The 18,092-nt window shown below is 41.2% G+C and overlaps 1 protein-coding gene across 9 annotated transcripts in view; it reads left to right on the forward strand.

Moving 5' to 3' along the window:
- SGCD (sarcoglycan delta) overlaps positions 1-18,092 on the forward strand; it is a 306,709-nt gene that overhangs the window by 180,645 nt on the left and 107,972 nt on the right. For all 9 annotated transcript variants that reach the window (XR_011728933.1, XM_071759133.1, XM_071759132.1 and 6 more), the window contains one exon: positions 6,396-6,581. Coding sequence is in view for 8 of the 9 variants with exons in the window: in XM_071759133.1 (XP_071615234.1) it covers positions 6,396-6,581 (186 nt within the window). In the remaining variant the exon portion in view is untranslated. The remainder of the gene's footprint in view (positions 1-6,395; positions 6,582-18,092) is intronic.

Genomic DNA, 18,092 nt, shown 5'->3' on the forward strand with positions numbered 1-18,092 from the left:
GAGCAACAGTACTACTGCATTGCTTACAGACTCCTGCAGGATCATAGTAAAATACAACTTTTGGGTTAGGAGATGATATTCAGAGATGAAGCTTCCTGTTGCTTTGTTTTGTTTGGACAAACTCTAATATATTTATTATATTAATATGTTTGGAATTTTACTGCAAGTGCTCCATGAATGCAGTGCAGTGATGGAGCAGAGCAGAAGTCTCGTGTTCAGCTTTTCGCTCAGTCTGCTCAAAGACACTGGTTTATAAACTGAGGCTTTTGCAGTGCCTTTATCCTCAAATATGTTTGCTGTGAAAATGATGACAGGCCTAGCAACTGGGGAAATCACATGAGTTCTCAAAATATTAGAGGTAGAGCGTAGCCTGTAGCATTTGAGTGATCTAGATTAGAGATGCTTTATGAGGATGCTTTCAAGGTCTCCCCAGGTGCCTGTGATGGGTAAGTCCAACTTCCTCAACTTACAAGAGGTAAGGATGGGAAAAGATTTATTTCCTGATAGACCAGGCACCGATGGACTGAGCAGGCCAGGGAAAGCTTGTTGATGTGTTTATGTTTGCCAGAATCAGGCAAGATATTTGAACAACCCTACATGTGATATATCTCACTGATAGAAACCAGTCAGAAAAGAATAAAACATTCCTTAGGAGTTTCCTTACACTTTTTGTGGTTTGGCCATGTATCACATTCCTTCCTGTGATACTCAAGAAGCGGGCATTAGGTGAGAAGGGTCTTCCCAATTTGTGGAAGATCCATTCCCCATGTACAGGGATGAAAACAGAAGTAGCTTCGACAGAAGTAGGAAACTTTCTCTGATGCTCAGCCCTTGCTGGCCAAGCTGCAAGCAAAAAGTAATTTTCCAGGGCCTGATTCCCTCTTATGGAGATGTGGGCTGTGGTCTGACCTCTATGCAGGGCCATAGAGGAATTTGGGTCATGACACTGGTGGATTAATGGGACTGGGGTTGTAAAGCTTGAGAGAGAGTTTTATGGAGAGTGGAGAGGCAAAAAGTCTTGTTGATAGATGACTCACAACACTCTTCTTCATGCCAAGTTTTGTTCTCAGTCATGCTCCAGAAATGTCTGTTCTTCTGAACCTGGTGGATAGTGCACTCTTAAAAGACAGATAAATTAAAGAGGATGAATCTGTAGAGCATCTATGATTCTATGATTTACAGCTGATGAATACAAATACATTGACTTCCAGTGATATGGCAAGAGCACATCTGAAGGTTTTTAGGGTTTCTTTTCTCATTTCATCCCAAATGAAAAGGTTTCTTCTTCAAAGAAAGAGAAAGGGGAGGATGGTACAGACACAAAGTGAAGGCAGCTGTGGGAGATATAGGTCCAAGGCCCAAGGGAATTTGGACCCCTCTCTCATCTCTCAAAATGTTCCCATCGCCATGCTGCAGGTTAGCCTGGCATCCGATGCTCTTCATTTTTCTGACAAAGTTGTTATACCTCTGCAAACAGGCAGAGAGGAGAGATGCTGTGTTGGCTGTGCAGAGCTTGGGGGCTCTTGATCTGTGCTGTAGTGAGAAGTTTTGATTTTGGCAGCAAATGTCAAGTGGGCTCCTAAGAGAGAAGCTGCCTTTCCAGACTGCATCCCCCTTCAGCTTAAAATCCTTCTATTACCAAACATACATCATTTAAGTACTGATCAAAGAAACCCCCATGGGTCAGAAACATTAATGATTCCTCTTCTTATGCCTCACCCTGTTCATAGCCCTCATGGAGCCTCCAAAGCCAGCACAGCCAGGGGATGTTGCAGCCCCAGTATTTGCAAGGGAGAGATGTTTATCCATCCTCGTGCATATAAAACACTTATACTGCCTCATGAATCCATTAATCCGGGCAGCATGCCCTGAGTGAGAAGCTTTCTGCCAGGGCAGGACATGGTGGAAGGGAGAGAGGCATGCAAAAAACATTTGCCATAACTGGGTGGGGTCTGATGTGCTTTTTGGAAGTCACTGCCAGTTCTGATTTGTGATGCCCTTCAGTTGAGCCTGGCTCCAGCTTTACTGAAGGAAAGAGCTGAAGTTTCTTTGCAAGAAGTAATCAGCTGAGAAGCCTGTGTGGATCAGAGGATGTAGTGACATGACTCTTCCAGTCAGTGGTCTTAAAAAAAACAAATAAATCTTTCTTGACATGGACCTTATCTCTAAGGTATGCTAAGGATGAATAGCTTTTCTAAATGGACTGGATTCTGTACCAGGCCCTGTTTGCAACATTCAAAGGACATTATAAGGACTCAGAGTACAGCTCTTGAACAAAAACTACCCTTTATTTTTTATGGGTTTTTTTTCAGCAAGGGTTCCTTGAAGAATTACCGAGATTCCAGTCTATACTTTTTTGGTCACGGTAATATTATCTGTGGCTAAATTGCAAAGATTTTGCACACTACATTTTTTATATTGTAAGTGGGATGGTACATGTGCTGATGGTGGTCCAGTGCTGTGCACCTGTGTCTTTGAGCCCTCTCATGTCAGGCAGACACTTTCAGGTTTGACTTTTGAGTGCTTCTATTTCAGTTTCTACATTTGTTTCAGTATTCAGTATTATCTTTTCAACACTATTATGAAACTAGGTGGTGGTTCTTGGTGTTTTCTTGAAGAAAAAATAATCCTATTAAACAATTAGCAGTCTTTCCCTTTAGTTCAGTAATTGAAAGGGGAGGGGAAGCAGGTACCTTGCAAATGGAACTACTAGATGTCCTTTCACAGCAAACTTGTTTTTTTTGTTTTTTTTTTTGTTTTTTTCTGACACCATCGTTCTTTTTAATGTTTGAGTCAGGAGAAGTTGCCAAAATGTAAATTCTGACTAGCATACTTTTCCCTCCCACAGAGAGTAGATTATTGATAGCAGTAGTGTAGTTTTCTTGGAGGCTGACTTACTCTACTTGTTTGTTTAACACACATCAGCACTCTGTCCATCATTCTGTCTTCTCTTCCTACAAACATGACTATTTTCTTTTGATATTTGCAGTTCAGGAGGGAGGAAATGCTTGCTAGGAATCATATATATCTTTAAATGTAGCTACATGAGAGCTTGTATAGGAAGAACATGCTACATATAATTCCTATATTATTTTCTTTTTATTAGTTAATGCTGTATTACTAAGTTGTACACATCAGGCATGTTGTAGTACATTAGTTGATCTATCCCTGTTAGGGCAGATGTGAGCTACATGTTTTATCAGAGACAGAGAAATTCTCAACATCAGCCTGCTGTGTGACCATAAGTTTCTCTCTGTGACTGTGTTCTCCTCCTGTAAATTATTTTGATGTCTGCAAAGTTTTGCCCCAGCTGGATATGCTATTTTCTCCACCCAAGAGAGTGCAAGTAAAGAAATAAGAAATAAGAAACAAATGCAGGAAAGTGTTAAAAGAATAAAGTTTTGTAATAAAGAGCTGGTTTTAGCTGGGCATTTCATATTTTTTCTTATTGGGCCAACTTATTCCATGATTTGAGAGGCTTAGCAATGCAATTTATTCATATTCTCCAAGGGACAGGCTGCATCTAATATGTGCTCTCTGGGTTCTGCTGTTAAAATATTAGGCAATAAAGTTTTGGCTGTACAGTAGTTGTGGTTATACTTTCCCCCATGTAGTGGGAACTCTGTAATTTATTGCTTAAGTTTTCCCTTTGCACAGGTAGGACTGGTTGTAGTTATGTAAAAAGCCCTGTTTTTCTCCAAGTGTGTGTATTGCTTGGTGACCCCACAATTCTCTGACAAGCTCTGTGCTGCAAAGCCCTCCACAGCTGCTGACTGGGCATCTGTGAGCAAAACCACTGATGTAGACTGAGTTGGATCTGTTGTAACCAACTTTGCTCTCTGTTGTTAAAAGCTACAGTCTGCCTGAGCTTTGGGTGGGTTTGCAGTATAGAGGGTGAACTTCCTTCAGTGATGTGCCTTGGCTAAACTGGCTGAGCCAACCCATATTAAGAACAGGCTTATTTGCCATGAGCCTTGGCTCCTCCCAACATGTTCTGACCATTTGCACTAAGTGACATTGCAGATTTTCACTGCATTCGCTGGGGCTGAGGTTGTAAATGAGGCATGGTGTGGAGGGGGATGTGAGATCCTGTTTTCAGACCAGCTGAGAAAGCTGGAAATAACCAGCAGGCGTGGCTTGGAGGCATGGATAAGCTGGCTGAGGCTTGGCTTTTTAGTTTGGAGAGCATGGGCAGCATCCCTTTCATTTGAAAGGAGGGAGCACAGCTTGGGAGCTGCCTGAAGATGGTCAGAGCTGATACCCAGGGTCTTCTCTTGGGCATCTCATTTGCAGCACTCCACTGATGCACAAATCTGACCTTCTTTTTCTCCTGGGGTGGACTGTAGTGCTTAAACGTATAGGGAAAAAAATTCCTAAAAATGCAATGGTTCAGAAGCCTGCAAGAAAAATTATAGGAGTATTTCATTTGTTACTATTTTTTTTCAATGTTCTAGATTTCAGCCACTGTCATGAATTTTGAGGGGCAGAGGGTTAACACAGCTGCTAACATTGGAGAAGGCAGAAATGAGCAGCTCCACCTTGCAGAGAATCATCACTGGTGGGATGAGGGCAATGATGTGAGCACAGGGGCCTCCTCAGCCTAAACACTTCCTTCCTGAATATGATCCTAAGTCAGCTTTGCTGTGTAAGTCCAAATACGAAGAGGTGTCAGTGCCTTTGATCTGAAAATAATCTAGTGCCTGAATGTATTATTTATTTAATATCTAAGACTGTGTTCCAGTCTGGGTGAGTGGTGAAGGCTCATGGAAGAAAGGAGAGGTGGCTGATCCTGGTGCAGGGTGTAGGCATCAGGCAGCATTGGAAAACACAGGTCTTAGCAATTTCTGGAGCAGTGAAAAAAAAGATTCTTCATTTAGTCCTTGCCTCGGCTGTGTGGGCTTCAGCATTGCAGCAGCAAAGCTCAAGTGTTAACTGCATCCCTGGTGCAATGCTACTGAAATAAAAGTCGTACCATGAAGAAACTTCCCTTTCATCAGCCTCAAATGGGCTCTGCACCACCAACAACTGCACATTGTATTTTATTATTAGAAAAAAAGTAAGGAAAAAACAGGAAACTAATGGTAAACAAACATAATCTGCTATCAATAAGCATCTAATTTCTACCATTGTCTCATTCTGCCCTTGTGGCTCATACTCCCACAGATGGGAGCTCTCATTGTTTCCTCCTATTTTGTAATTCACTATATACAAACATCAATGCCAGATACTCTAAGGCAGAAGCCTGTGGTGTTGAATTAGTAGTCCAAGAATGCATTTGGTGGTTTCTTAATCTGTCTAGAGTCTAAAATGCAAAGCACTCAGGAAACCGTGTTATTAGAGATGATGTGATATCAGTCTGTGCATCAAGAAAGTCTGAAAATGTAAGAAATTGACCCCTGGGACAAGCCCATGGAAGTGGCTTTCTGTGCCTCAATGTGAAGGGCAGAAATGTAACACTTTGATTCATACAACACAAAATACCTCCATAATCACAGCCCCATGTTGCTCCAGACCCCCACCCCAGCTGGTTGCAGTGCCATTCAAAAGCACCCATCTCTTTCCCTTCTCAGTGGGGGCAGTCAGATCCCCAGATGCTTGAAACCAGCTGGGTGCTGGTGTGTAGGCAGGGGGGACTGTAAAGCAAATTCTTCCTGAGGATGCTGATGCACTGCTTCTCCTTAGCACCAGCTTTTTCCCTCTCTCCCTCCCTGTTTTCTTGGTTTTGGCTCTTGTTCTACCATGCTGTGTCCCCCAGGGGACTGAAGTCCTTGGTAAACCAGCATAGATACTTGGGGATGATTTGCTACGGATGTGGCAGCTGGAGAACCCTGTGCTTCAGTTTTATTTGGATAAGAAAGATTTGAGAGTGCAAGGAAGGAAAGACAAACATTTCCCCTTTGCCTTTTTTCTTTGGCTGGAAGGAATGATTTTATTCAAGATGATTTTTTACTTTTTTTTAAATTAAAGCTGCTGAGAAGTAATATTGCATCTTCAAAACAAACTGCTGAACTCAACTGCTTTTACCAAACGCATGCAAAATTGTCCCCTCAGGATCTGTAGAGGCCCTGGAGTGCCTGGCTTGCAAAACCTGGGGCAATGAGCAGAGTCACTTGAGAGTCATCTCCATAGGATACTGTTAGACAGTGTCCTTAGGTGTATTTATAAATCTTTACATACATTTTACACGTAAATTTTCCTTTTGGTATGTTACTGTATAGAGGAAGCAGGAGGAAAAATAATGTATAAGCAAGATATTGAGAGAGACACTACCCAGCTGGTAAGCTCTGAAAAAAGAAAAAACAAAACCCTCCCAGAGGCACAGACAAAAGGAGTTTTTATCATTGGCATTTTCTTTCTGCTTAATACATATGGTTATTTCTTTGTGATAATTTTAGATGCCTCAGGAACAGTACGCACACCGCGGCACCATGCAGACCTCAGAAGGACCCCAGATATACAAAGTGGGGATTTATGGCTGGAGGAAGAGATGCCTCTATTTCTTTGTGCTGCTCCTAATGATTTTAATCCTGGTGAACCTTGCTATGACCATCTGGATTCTGAAGGTTATGAACTTCACCATTGTAAGTAGGGGTTACCGTGAAAGGGCTGGGGGAGATGAGGGAGGGTGGTGGTCTTTCCTCTGAGCATGAATTCAGATACAGCTTCAATAACAGGGTATTTTAGTTGCCATGGATAGCTATTATTACAGGGAGGAACAAATTTAACCAACGATCCTCTTTTTCTGCTGAAGTTGTGGGCAGGATTGCCAAACTGAGGCAAACTGAGCTCAGCATTGCAAATCATGTTCCTCCTACTGGCTATATATATTTATATGTTTATATGTAAAGAATATATACCATCCCTCCTCCAGTTTTCAGTTCTGAAGTGTTTTAAAAGTAATAAATTCTTTTGAACTAGGGCATGGGAATGGGTTTGAGCCTTTCTCTTGGACTTTCTGCTTTCCTTCATGAATGGGAAGTTGAGAAACTTGATTTACCTTTTTCTTAGGGAAAATTTGTGCTGTTCCATAATGATGTGGTTCCAGAGGTGTCATGAAGAAAAATAACATTTCTAGAGTGGCTTTCTGTGGGTGGTACTTAGATGGAGCATCTTTATCATCCCTTCTTTGGTGCACATCAGTCCTGCCAGCAGCATTCGCTGCAAAGACCCCAACCAGGCTTAGCTTTCCAAAAGCCCCTTGAAAAATGTTGGGTAGCTGTACTGGGAGGCAGATCATACTGGGGCAGATGGTGCCTTCTGGGCATGGAGGGTTCTGTGCATCACTTGAACTCTGTTCAAATTCCTTTTGAGATCTTAAGGAGTGTCTTGACCTTGAGTTGCCTTTTTATAGGGTGAGCGTCATTTCTCCTGCTCAACACACTGAAAGTCAGGATGTAATTAACCAGGCACGCCCCACTTCCAGGGCTAGTGAGTCCTTATATAATGGCAATTTCTAGTTCTTCAGTAGATTATTTGGCCAGGCAGAGTGAGAATGAAATTATTGGTCCCCACTTCTTCAAAGCAATTTTTGCCGTCTTGGTCTGACGGAGTTATTTTAAGATCATTTGAGTCTTCAGGAGAAACTAAGTTTGAGGCTCTAATCCTGGATTTACTTTATGAGAGAGCTGTAAGGCTAAATTCTCCTAGACTACTTTCAAGGACTTTCCCAGCCAGGCTCTGATGTGAGCAGCATCTTTGAAGTCTCTCAGCAGCAGTTTCTCTGCTTTGGTCTTGTCAAACCTTGAACAGCTGTGTCCAATGTTATGTCATTAATGGACCATGAGAATTTAAGTAAACAATCTCTGACCTACTATGTACAGCAGACAAAATGCTGTGTCAGGGGACCACGTAGCATTCATTTTCTCTAACCAGGATGCTGCCAAGGTGTGTAGAAGATTGCAGTGTGTGTGTGCTTAGGAAGTGAGCAATTGTAAAGCAGGAATCCGCAAAATTCTCCTGTAAGTGGATGAAGAGAGAGCAAAACCAGAACAATTGATGCTTAACTAGATCAGTTATTTAATCTCAGATGAATTTAGTTGAAAAGCAGGTATTTCTGAGATGATGGAAGACTTGGTCATACACTGATCATACAGGCAGTTGTATGGCTATCAGCCCAAGTACAAATGTAATGGTTTCAGATTCCTAACTTTCAGGAATGCAACTTTATTTCTTCAGACTAACATGACCTCTGTATGTTAATGCCATGCTTTCAGCTATTTGATGGGGGTCAAACTTGTCTGCTCCTTTCTCCCTCACAGCCTGTTCCTGATGCTTTGTGTTTTGCAGGCCATCTGCAGAGGGGTCATTTCCTAGGGATAAGTACTAGGGATACTCCCTCTTCCAGCACCAATCTGTCCCACTCTAGGATATACACTGTTTTTTGGAGGGATGAACTGATCTTCATGCTCTTGTCTAGTTCAGTTTCATTAGTCACTAACCCTCTGTGACTCACTGGAGATCAGTCCAAAGTGAAATTTAGTTGTGTATGGTTTTAGTTAAGTCATCTCTTCTAATGTTAGTGGATGCTGAACAGCTTTTGGTGACAAAACCAGACTGTCTGACAATGAATCCTGCTGGGGAAACTGCTTTATGGTTATAGGCATGGCCACATTTGTCAGGGTCTCTGACACAGCCAATTGGAAATAAATATAAGAGCAGGTCCTTGTCCCAGTATGCTCCTGTTCATCTCCTGTTGCTCCTGCAGCCTCACCAGCTGCTTTGGATCCAGCTCTGCAATCTCTATTACACCACTCCCCGAGGCTGAGAAAACCACTTGGCTAAGTGAATTTTTAGAGGCAGGCTTTTATCTCTAAATAACAAATGGAGGGAAATTCTCAAATGAGGAGAGATGCAAATATGGAAAAAATCTTTAATTTGTTCCTGTTCTGATAAGAGGAGCTAAGAGTCATTCTGAGGTGGCACAATGATTTGAGTACTAAGTAAGCAATAGATGCTGCTTAGCAGGCCTGATTTAACCTAGTGCTTGCAGAGCAAAAAAAAAGGAGAGTAAAGTTTTTAGTTCTGTTCTAGTAAAAAAATGTAGTGTTTCCAATATCTTCCTACCCCTGAGCTCTCATTCCAAAACCTGAGTCTCTTCAACTCCACAGGACAGTTCTGGCACTTACCAGAATTTAATGAGTGCTCATTATAGCAAATAAGTGCTCACAGTACTTCAATGAGCAGAGCAGACCTGCTCAAAAAAACTTGGGGCTGTTCTAAATGCTAATAATGGGAGTGGAGAAGGGTGGAAGAGGTGGAGGAAGAGATGAAGCAAGACCGTTTCAGGGAAAAAAAGACCCATCTGCTCATGGACATTGTAGCCCCTGCACTCTGCTTCCATATCAAACCCTGAGCTCCCTTTCTCCTCAGGAGACAATTTCTGTAAAATTAAACCTCTTCCATTCCATGGCTTTTAATAAGCAAGGCATCACTAATTTTTTCTCATTTTTTCTTTTCTCTGAATGTTCAAGCCCTAAAGAAATTGATGTGTGGCTATTGATTTTACATGGGGCTGTCAGAGCAGGGTCGCTTTCATGTGGGGCTGGTTGGTCACTGTTCAGTGTATCCTCTGATGCATTCATTCACTACTCATGTGGTATTTGATCCTCAGTTTGTTTTAAATGCCTTTACCAGGCACAGGCTCTATGAAAAACAGGCTGGAGGTAACCTCAAATAAAACCTGCCTGTCCCACAGCTGTTTCCCATAGCCAGGTGCATTTACCCAGCTCATTTATGACAGAGCTGTGCTGCTCTGGGACTGCAGGAAGCTCTGTGAAGTTTGCTACCTTTAAACCTTTGATTTTTAAGTCAAACCAAGGATTGAATCTGGACCAAAGCCACCAGTCTGTGTTGAATTCCAAATGCACCCTGAAGTTGACCTAACCTAATTGAGGTAGAAACCACCATCCAGCATTCAACTTTCCAGTGATATAAAGATGAAAGGAACTCAGTTTAATTCAGATATTGGACAAGCCTGGTAGAATTATGTGGTACTGGGTTTTTGGGGGAAAAAAAATCTTACGCAAGTCCAGTGCAGGCTTATGCTGTATCCTCCTGTCAGTGTTGGAGGGCTCAGCCTGCAGCTGGCAGCCCTCACAAAGATTAGAACTTGCCCATCTAATTACAGGGCTGGAACCAGAGCTCTTAACAACCTTTCTCTTTGTGGTCCACCTGCATTAGCATCCAGTGATAGCAGCTCTTTAGCAGAAGGTTGCCCGTGACTTTGTGCAAATCTGCTTGGATACCTTGGAGTAAACACAGTGTAAAAATGAACAGGCAGTGACCCACCTCATTCTGTCTTCCTTAGAGATCTCCTCCTCCTGTCTTGGTCAAGTTGAGGTTGGGGTGCTCCCTAACCACAGCACATGCAAGTTCTGTTCTCTTTTTAGAACAACACAATTTTTGTTGAAGGTTCTTTAGCATGAGGTTCAGCCATACTTTATAATTTCAATTGAACAGGATTGTTCAGATTTGGCAGTTTTTTTGCTGCAGGCCATGATCATAGCTGAAGGGGCGGGTATGTTTTAGCATTGTTGAATGAAATCTGTACTATTTAGAGAGACAAAATGCTGCTGTATGTGGCATAAATGGTAAATATCATTATTATATTGCTTTCTTTATTAAAAGTTGATATTAAAAAAATGAGCTTTGAAAATTTCGTTATGAATATTTCTTTCAAATACAATTATTCCCTCCTGTGTGTAAACTACCCACCATATTTTAATTATAGGAAAACAGTAGGGTAATAACACAGCAGTAAAGATGGATTAGATTTAGGAAAGCTCATTGCCCTAACAAGCAGGATTCTTTTATTAATGTTTTAAAGAAATAGACTTTGTTCTTTGTGGTTTTTTGGTGGGTTTTTTTTGTGGGGGATTTTTGTGTTTTTTTTTGGTTGGTTGTTGTTTTTTTTTTAAATTAAAAATAGTCTCAGAAGAAAATGACTGTGCAGTTTATATTCCTTTTCCATTATTTCTCTGGGGTCGGTCTCCTTAGGTGCAATGGTAATGCCAGCATGGGAAAGAAACCTTATTTATTTTCAGCTTATGCTTTGTAGAAACTAAATTTTATAATATTATTATATCTTTATGGAGGAATAAGTGAAGTTTCTCTCAAACACACACATACAAAATTGTGCTCTTTTCCATTCTGATTCATGTGTTAGTCCTTACAAAACAAGTAATTGTTTTGAGACTGCTTGCATGACCCAAGAGCTTTGTGTATTTCCCAACTTTCCTCATTCTCATGAACAGCATCTTCTGATATAAAGATTTTAAATCTTGTAGTGGTCTGACAACACCAAAACACTGTGAGGGGACTGTACTGTTAAGTGAAGAACTTTCTACAGGTGAAATCCTTACACTGGGGTTTAGTAGGAATCTTGGCGTTGACATCAGTGGATCAAAACCCTCCACTGAAATGCTTTTTGTTTGCAGGTTTTTTACCATAAATTCTTTCCTTCCTCCTGGATTGAGGGAAAATGTTCTATGCTTTTATTTTACTGTTTTTAGAGATCTGAATTGAATTCTTTGAGAGTTTCTGAATGAAAAGCAATTGGGAATACTTATCTTTTTTAAAGACACATACAGTCCATTTTTGTCTTCACTCCTTTGGAGACTACTATAGTAATATTTAGTTTTAATAAAATATTGCATGGCATTATTACGAGTCCGACCCTTTTGTTGTTGCATCCTACAGAGTGTCAACCATTTGTTACTGCTGAGTTATAATGCTTCAGTTTCTTCTAGTGCTATACCTTTGAAAACTGTCTTGGGTAATATCTCACTTTTATTATCCTAGTACCACATTTTCTCAGCCAGCATAATCCCATAAGGCTTTCATCTTCCTTGTTATGAAAAAAAAAGTTATGAAAGAAGCCCATGCTTTTACCTCCCTGTCTCTACTCTCTGCTGAACCTCTGAGTTTTGCAGAGGCATTCAATGCCATGGCATTCCATGTGCTCACAGCAAAGGAGGTAGTGAAGTAGTAAAGTAGTAGTACCTCTAAAGCAGGATGGATATGCTGCACTGCAGTCATTTAGGTTTTTCTTCTGCTATTGCTCAAGGCAATGAAGTTTTGTGAGGTTTTACCTCAGACACCTTGGACTGGGGTTCCTGAAGAGCAGGGATGTACAGGAATGTGCTTCCATCCCAATGGAAAGGCTTCCAGCTCTCATTTTTCAGTTGTTTCTGAGTTACTGATTGTACTCAAGCCATCTGAACAGAAGTGTGTCTCCAGGAGACAGGAATATCTCAAACATATTTAGTTTCTCTGTTTTTCAGAGGCAGAAGAGAGCAGTCTTATTTATTAGTATTTATTAGTATCCCTGCTGTGGAAGAAGCTGCTGCGTAAGCTCTTTATTTATTACTTTCCAGGACTGAGTGATAATATAAATGTCCCCCTACCAGAAAAAGCTTTTATTGGTGCTATTTTCCTACTGGACACCTGAGAATTTAGTCCTCAGATCCAGATGACCAGAATTTCTTGGTTAGTACTAATACTGATTTGCAGGAAGCTGTCAGAAATTCAGTAACACCCCTCTCCTCATACCTGCAGCTCTGTGTATATATATAAGCAAACTGTTATTTTATTTCCTGTATGGGCCATGCTGTTGAGCCTCAATAGCCAGCCTCCTGCCTATACCCACAACAGAAAAATATATTTCTGCATTAAAAATACATTATGGCTTTGTGTGGCCTGCCCAAGAACAGAGAGACCAAAATAGATGGAGAAGGGAGAAGAGTAGCAGCGATTTGCTGAGTTTGTGATGTGAGGTTGAGTTTTTGCTCTCTGGCATAAAACTTCATTTCTGCCTGTGAATGGAGGGGGTCCTGTCTGCTGGTGTCCCACATCCCTTCTCTGCAGCAGGGAGCATGGTGGGAAATTTTATCAGACCAGGAGGAGCTGTGCCATGGTGTGATAGCAGCAAGACCTGGCAAAGAGAGAGGAAGGCACAAATGGGCTGTGCAGGGATGAGTCGTAAACTTTTGATCCCAGGTCTTATGCTACCTCCCTCCAGAGGGGATTGTTCTCAGCTTCTCTTTCATCTGAAGAAATAAGATATTTCACATTAGAATTCATCTTAGTGCCAACAAAAGATCAGCAGACTAGCAGTTCTGAAGTAGAGAGATTTGTCTCTTGGAGAACATGTAAAAGGTATTATTATAAATGTGCAAAAGAACAAAAACAAGCTCACTGCTAAAATGCCAATAACCAGTTAGTCCTTTAAATAGCTTACAATCTGATCCCTCCCCACATTCTCTCAGTACAGTAGGAGAAACGATTTAATTTGGGAATCCACACAGAAATTACATGACAAGCTGAGCAGTAGAGTAAGTTTTTGACTTCTGCTTCTCTTGTTCCTTGGGCTTTTTCTTCCCTCTGAGCTTCCTGACATCCCTGCTAAACCCTCTGCACAGCAGAGACCAATGACCTTCTCAGCTTTGAAAAGCAAGCAGCCATTACTACAACAGAAATCCTTCTGAAGGACCTCTTCTGTGTAGTTGCCTTAAGGCTGACATGCTGCTTGGAGTAGCCTCTGTGCCTCCTTCAACATGTCCTGGAACTGCAAAGCCATCAGCTATTCAGAAGGCTGCTTCTTAAAAGGTTTCTTGGTGTTTGGTCCTGAGCCCCTGCTGTTTCCATCTTGGGTTGTAACACGTGGAAAGGGGATTGAGTTGTCTCTTTTCCTGTAAATGATTTTGCAGTGTGCAAAGTGCAGAGCAGAAGAACCCTTCACCCTCTTTGGGTGAAACCCCAGCTCATGGGTTTGACTAAACACAAGCCCTTGTGTTTGACTGAACGAAAGGATAAGAAAAAAGTGGCACATACTGTCTGCAACTGTATACAGGTAATTTCTTCACCTTCTGTAGTTGCTCAGAACCTGCTCCAAAGACTGACTGGTTTGAGGATGGAATTACAGACCTGTGATTGTGTGGAACCTGTCTGTTGCTGCCCTCCTGCAGACACTGTATTAGGTCTTCCCCACTCATAAGCTACTATATCTGACTTGATAGATGTATTTAAAATACTTGTTGCCATTTCATGTGCCTCTTCTTCCAGAGCTTCAATATACTATTTGAATTCATCATAGTTTGCATTTTAGTTCTGGCCATTTCCACTTAATCACATTGTCCCTGTTGTCCATCCTGCCTTTGCTGACATGGTAAGATGGACTGAGGTAATTATTTGTATTGAGGTCCAAGTTTCTGTGGGACTGAACTCCAGTGCACTTGCATGAAGGACAACATCTTAACACTGAAATGATGTGGTTTCAGACAGATTTATAGAAGAATAGATTTATCCGGGTAATTTAGCCTTGACCTCTTGAGTTCTCATTACTTTGTGTCTGCCCAGCACTACTGCTCACCTCTCTTTTTTAAATGAGATCCAGCAACTAAAAGTGAAATTAAAGCAATCTGCTATATGAAATTTGTGATTATTTGCATTTAATTAAAAGCTTCTCTTGAGAAAATGAAGGGTGGCTTAATCTCAGGGATGCCTCTACATCTCCAGTAATTGCTTCAATTGAAGTCTTTAGAGTTTCCACCCCACCACAGCAAAAAAAAAGAAAAATAATCTGAAAAGTTTACTCCCACATGTATGTGAGTTCCCTGAGAATTATTTTACCCTTATGCAATTAAGGTGAACGAGCGTTCTCCTAAATGAATCTTTAGTGTGAGTTATGAGCTAGAATTAAAGCTTAACTACTCAAAAGCCCTGTTTGTGGTGCATTTATGAGAGGGCACAGTCCATCCTCCTGAACTGACCATGCTGTGCAGATGGACACAAGGGGTGAAGGTGAATGTGCCTTGCTTAAGTCCTCCTGAGGGAGTTGCTGGTTTTATACAGTTCTTGTTGACTTTCAGTGGTATTTAAGTTATTCTAGGAAAAAAAATAAATAAATTAAAGGGCTTTGAGGGTTTTCAACTTTGTGGGTGCTGTGAAGCTGAGGAGAGGAGCTCTGCAAGCTTGAGATGAGAGGGGCTGAGCACAGGCACTGCTTCTGGGGCTGGGAACATCTTGGGCATCTCCCTGCTCCTCTCACCTATATGCAGCTCCAAGGCCACAGGCTTTGTCTTTGTTGCTGCTAGAAGTGAATATTTCTCATGACAAACCATTTACAGTTTGGCACTTGGTGTTGACATGGGAATATGGACTTGGGCAACATTTTCTGGGACGCTTGCCAGAGCTTTTCCCTGGTAACCCTGGTGCATGGAGTGTGCCCCTAAGGCAAGGAACCAGCTTTTCTGTGGCACAGGTGTTAAGAACCAGCCCTGGTCCTGTCACCAAGGTGTTGCCCTGTCTGTTCAGGGCAGAGGGCTGAAGCTGGAGGGGTCTTGACAGGGGGGTCTGTGAATGCCGTGTGTGGGGGCAAGAACAGCATCTCACCTTAAAGCTGCCACCTCAAACTCCATCATGTGTCACTTGGATTCCACAATCTGTCTAATTAAGACTATTAGTGTTTCTGTGCCACTTCTGGCAACACAGTTGCTCTGATTGCATCCTTCAGCTCGATTAAAAGCCCTCCTTGTATCGCAGATCTGAAAACAGACACGACAAAAATAAAAGTGGGTATGTTGTAGCAGCAGACTTGGGCATTTTCTGCTGTTTATTCTCTCTGCTGAAGATAATGATGTTGGAAAAGCATGAGAGTGTTCTGCTTTCCTATTCTTCTATTGTGCATTAACAGCTTGTATCACATAAGTCAGCAGAAATATGCATCTGTTTTCTGCTTTTTATTATCTTGAAGGTTCACATTAATGTATGCTGAAGCACATAAAATGTCTAGATGGACTGAAATCCTAGAGAGTGACCTCTTAGAGGGCTATGGGTGAGTCTGAAATTGAAATGTCATTGTTTGTCAGCAATAGATTTTTGAAGTTGCATCTGCAGTTACATATATGAAAACGTATGTGACCTATCTCTGTTTAGTTGGTTCCCAGCAAACAGGCTGGGAAGGCAGTTAATTCCCTTTTGTCTTTATAGTATGTGAAATAAATATGAAGTAGCCAGACATTTGATGGATGACTCATTTCTCCTCTTACAGGGATTTAAATCTATGGCACCACTTCGGGGTTACACATGTATAAATGGGAGAAAAACAGGCTGGCAGCATGCAGCTCCAGAAGGCAGGATGAAAAGGGATTTACACTTCAAATTATAAGCAATACCTGGCAATTGGAAAGAAGAGTGTGCCCTGGTTTGGGAGGTTTTTTGTGGTGTTTTTTGCCCCCCCCATAGGAAACAAAAAAGGACTTTTGCTTTGGGTTGGTAATATTCTATAGGATGACACATTAAATGGATTTGTCTGTTTAGGAAATACATAGATGCTGTGAGAATTTATGCAGCACAAAACAAACTCAGGAGAGCTCTGTGAACAGAAATAGCTGGAAACAACTGCAAATCTGTGCTCTGAAGTCTTACAGAAGCAGTTTCCCAGCTTTGGAAGTATGTCATAGGAACCTGGAAATGTCATAGGAAACCCCAGTAAATGAGAGTAACCAAATCCGTTATTCTCATTTCTTTCTTTCTTTTTCCTCTGGCCTTAAAATTAATGCATCCAATAAGAAATGTGAAGTTAAATTACTGAAATTGCTGCTCAGTCACAGTTATCATTGATGCTCATATTGGACAAGCTGCCTGAAACACTTACTGAAAGCAAGTGTAGAGAGATGATGAGACTCACAGTGGGGAAATGACCACCATTTATCCAAAATGTTTTCAGTAACAGCACCAGGAAGGGAATACACTGGTGCAATCTGTAGTTCTTGTTTTTGTTTTGAAGGTCTCTAATGAGCCATGTGTGCAATGCATTTCACCCTGGGAAATCCCACTGAAATCTGGCACTTGGATTTCATTTCTCGGGTTGCTATATTTAGAGCAGAAAGCAAATCTCCCAGTATGACTCCTCCTGGCTTACAGAAGCCCTGTGAATCGTCTTAGTAATATACACTAATTAGTTACCAAAGCTGCCAGCCCCATGTGAAGATCCTTTAAAATGATAAAATGTAGAAGCTGAGCAGTTGCCTGTGCTTTCAGGCTCCAGTCACACAGCAGTTCTGGGTCATCGCGTCTGTGCTCTGGGGATGGTGGAACAGATGATCTCAATAGATGTGGTGTGGTCTTCATTCCTGTGGCCTGTTGCTTGATCCCTGTTTTTCTGTGCCTCCTATATTGTCCTTCAGATAAGGTGTCAGATCAGAGTTGTCTCCACTGAGGTTTAATGAGTAAGTTTTTAAAAATTTAGTCTTGGAGAGTGCACATTGCTTTCCTTACTATCCATCCATGCTTGCTGGTAAAACTAAGAGGTGGTCTGATGTGTTTACTTTTAATAAGTCCCAGTCTTTTTAGACCTTAGTTCCATTAAAAATCATTCATAATCATGCCAAGTGAGGCATTCAACATCATATTATCATACTCAAAAGAATGAAGCTTCCTACTTCAATATGGGTTTTTTTTCCTGTGCTGCCAGCCAGCTGTACCTAGATTTCTGCAGTCAAAGCACCAGGATAATCCATGCTTAAAGAAATGTTGTGGCATGGATGTTTAAATTATGGGAAGTGGAGGAAGGTAATACACATCACTGTTTGCAGTGTAATGTAAGAATATGCCATTTTTATAATCAGGTATTTTGATATAATTGTATTTCAAATATTTACTTCCTTTTCCATGCTTCTTTGTGTAGGAAAAAAGTCTTTAAACTTCAGACCAATGAATTCACTATGGCTCAGTAGAAATTACATTCAAAATCTACTAAATTAAGCACAGAACATGTCCATCTTAGCAGCTTTTTGTTGTCTTTCATATTTCTTTGATAGTGATGTAGTTTTCTGTAATCACTCAGAAAGATGGTTAGATATTTTTTGATTATATTCTGAAGGAGTTAAATCTTTTCTGGCTTACCTTTGCTATTTTTCATGTTTATATACAACAGTATAATGCATCAGCATTTTTATATGTTTCCAATATAAAAATGAGCCATGTTTATAAAGGTTGACAGATTTCCACAGAATAACTGGAGCATCACTGAAAGCTGAGACCAGCCTAAAAATCACATGTAGATGCTGAAATGTCTTATTTTATGACCCTGT

Source organism: Heliangelus exortis, chromosome 15 (genome assembly GCF_036169615.1).
Source record: "Heliangelus exortis chromosome 15, bHelExo1.hap1, whole genome shotgun sequence".
Classification (NCBI taxonomy): domain Eukaryota; kingdom Metazoa; phylum Chordata; class Aves; order Apodiformes; family Trochilidae; genus Heliangelus; species Heliangelus exortis.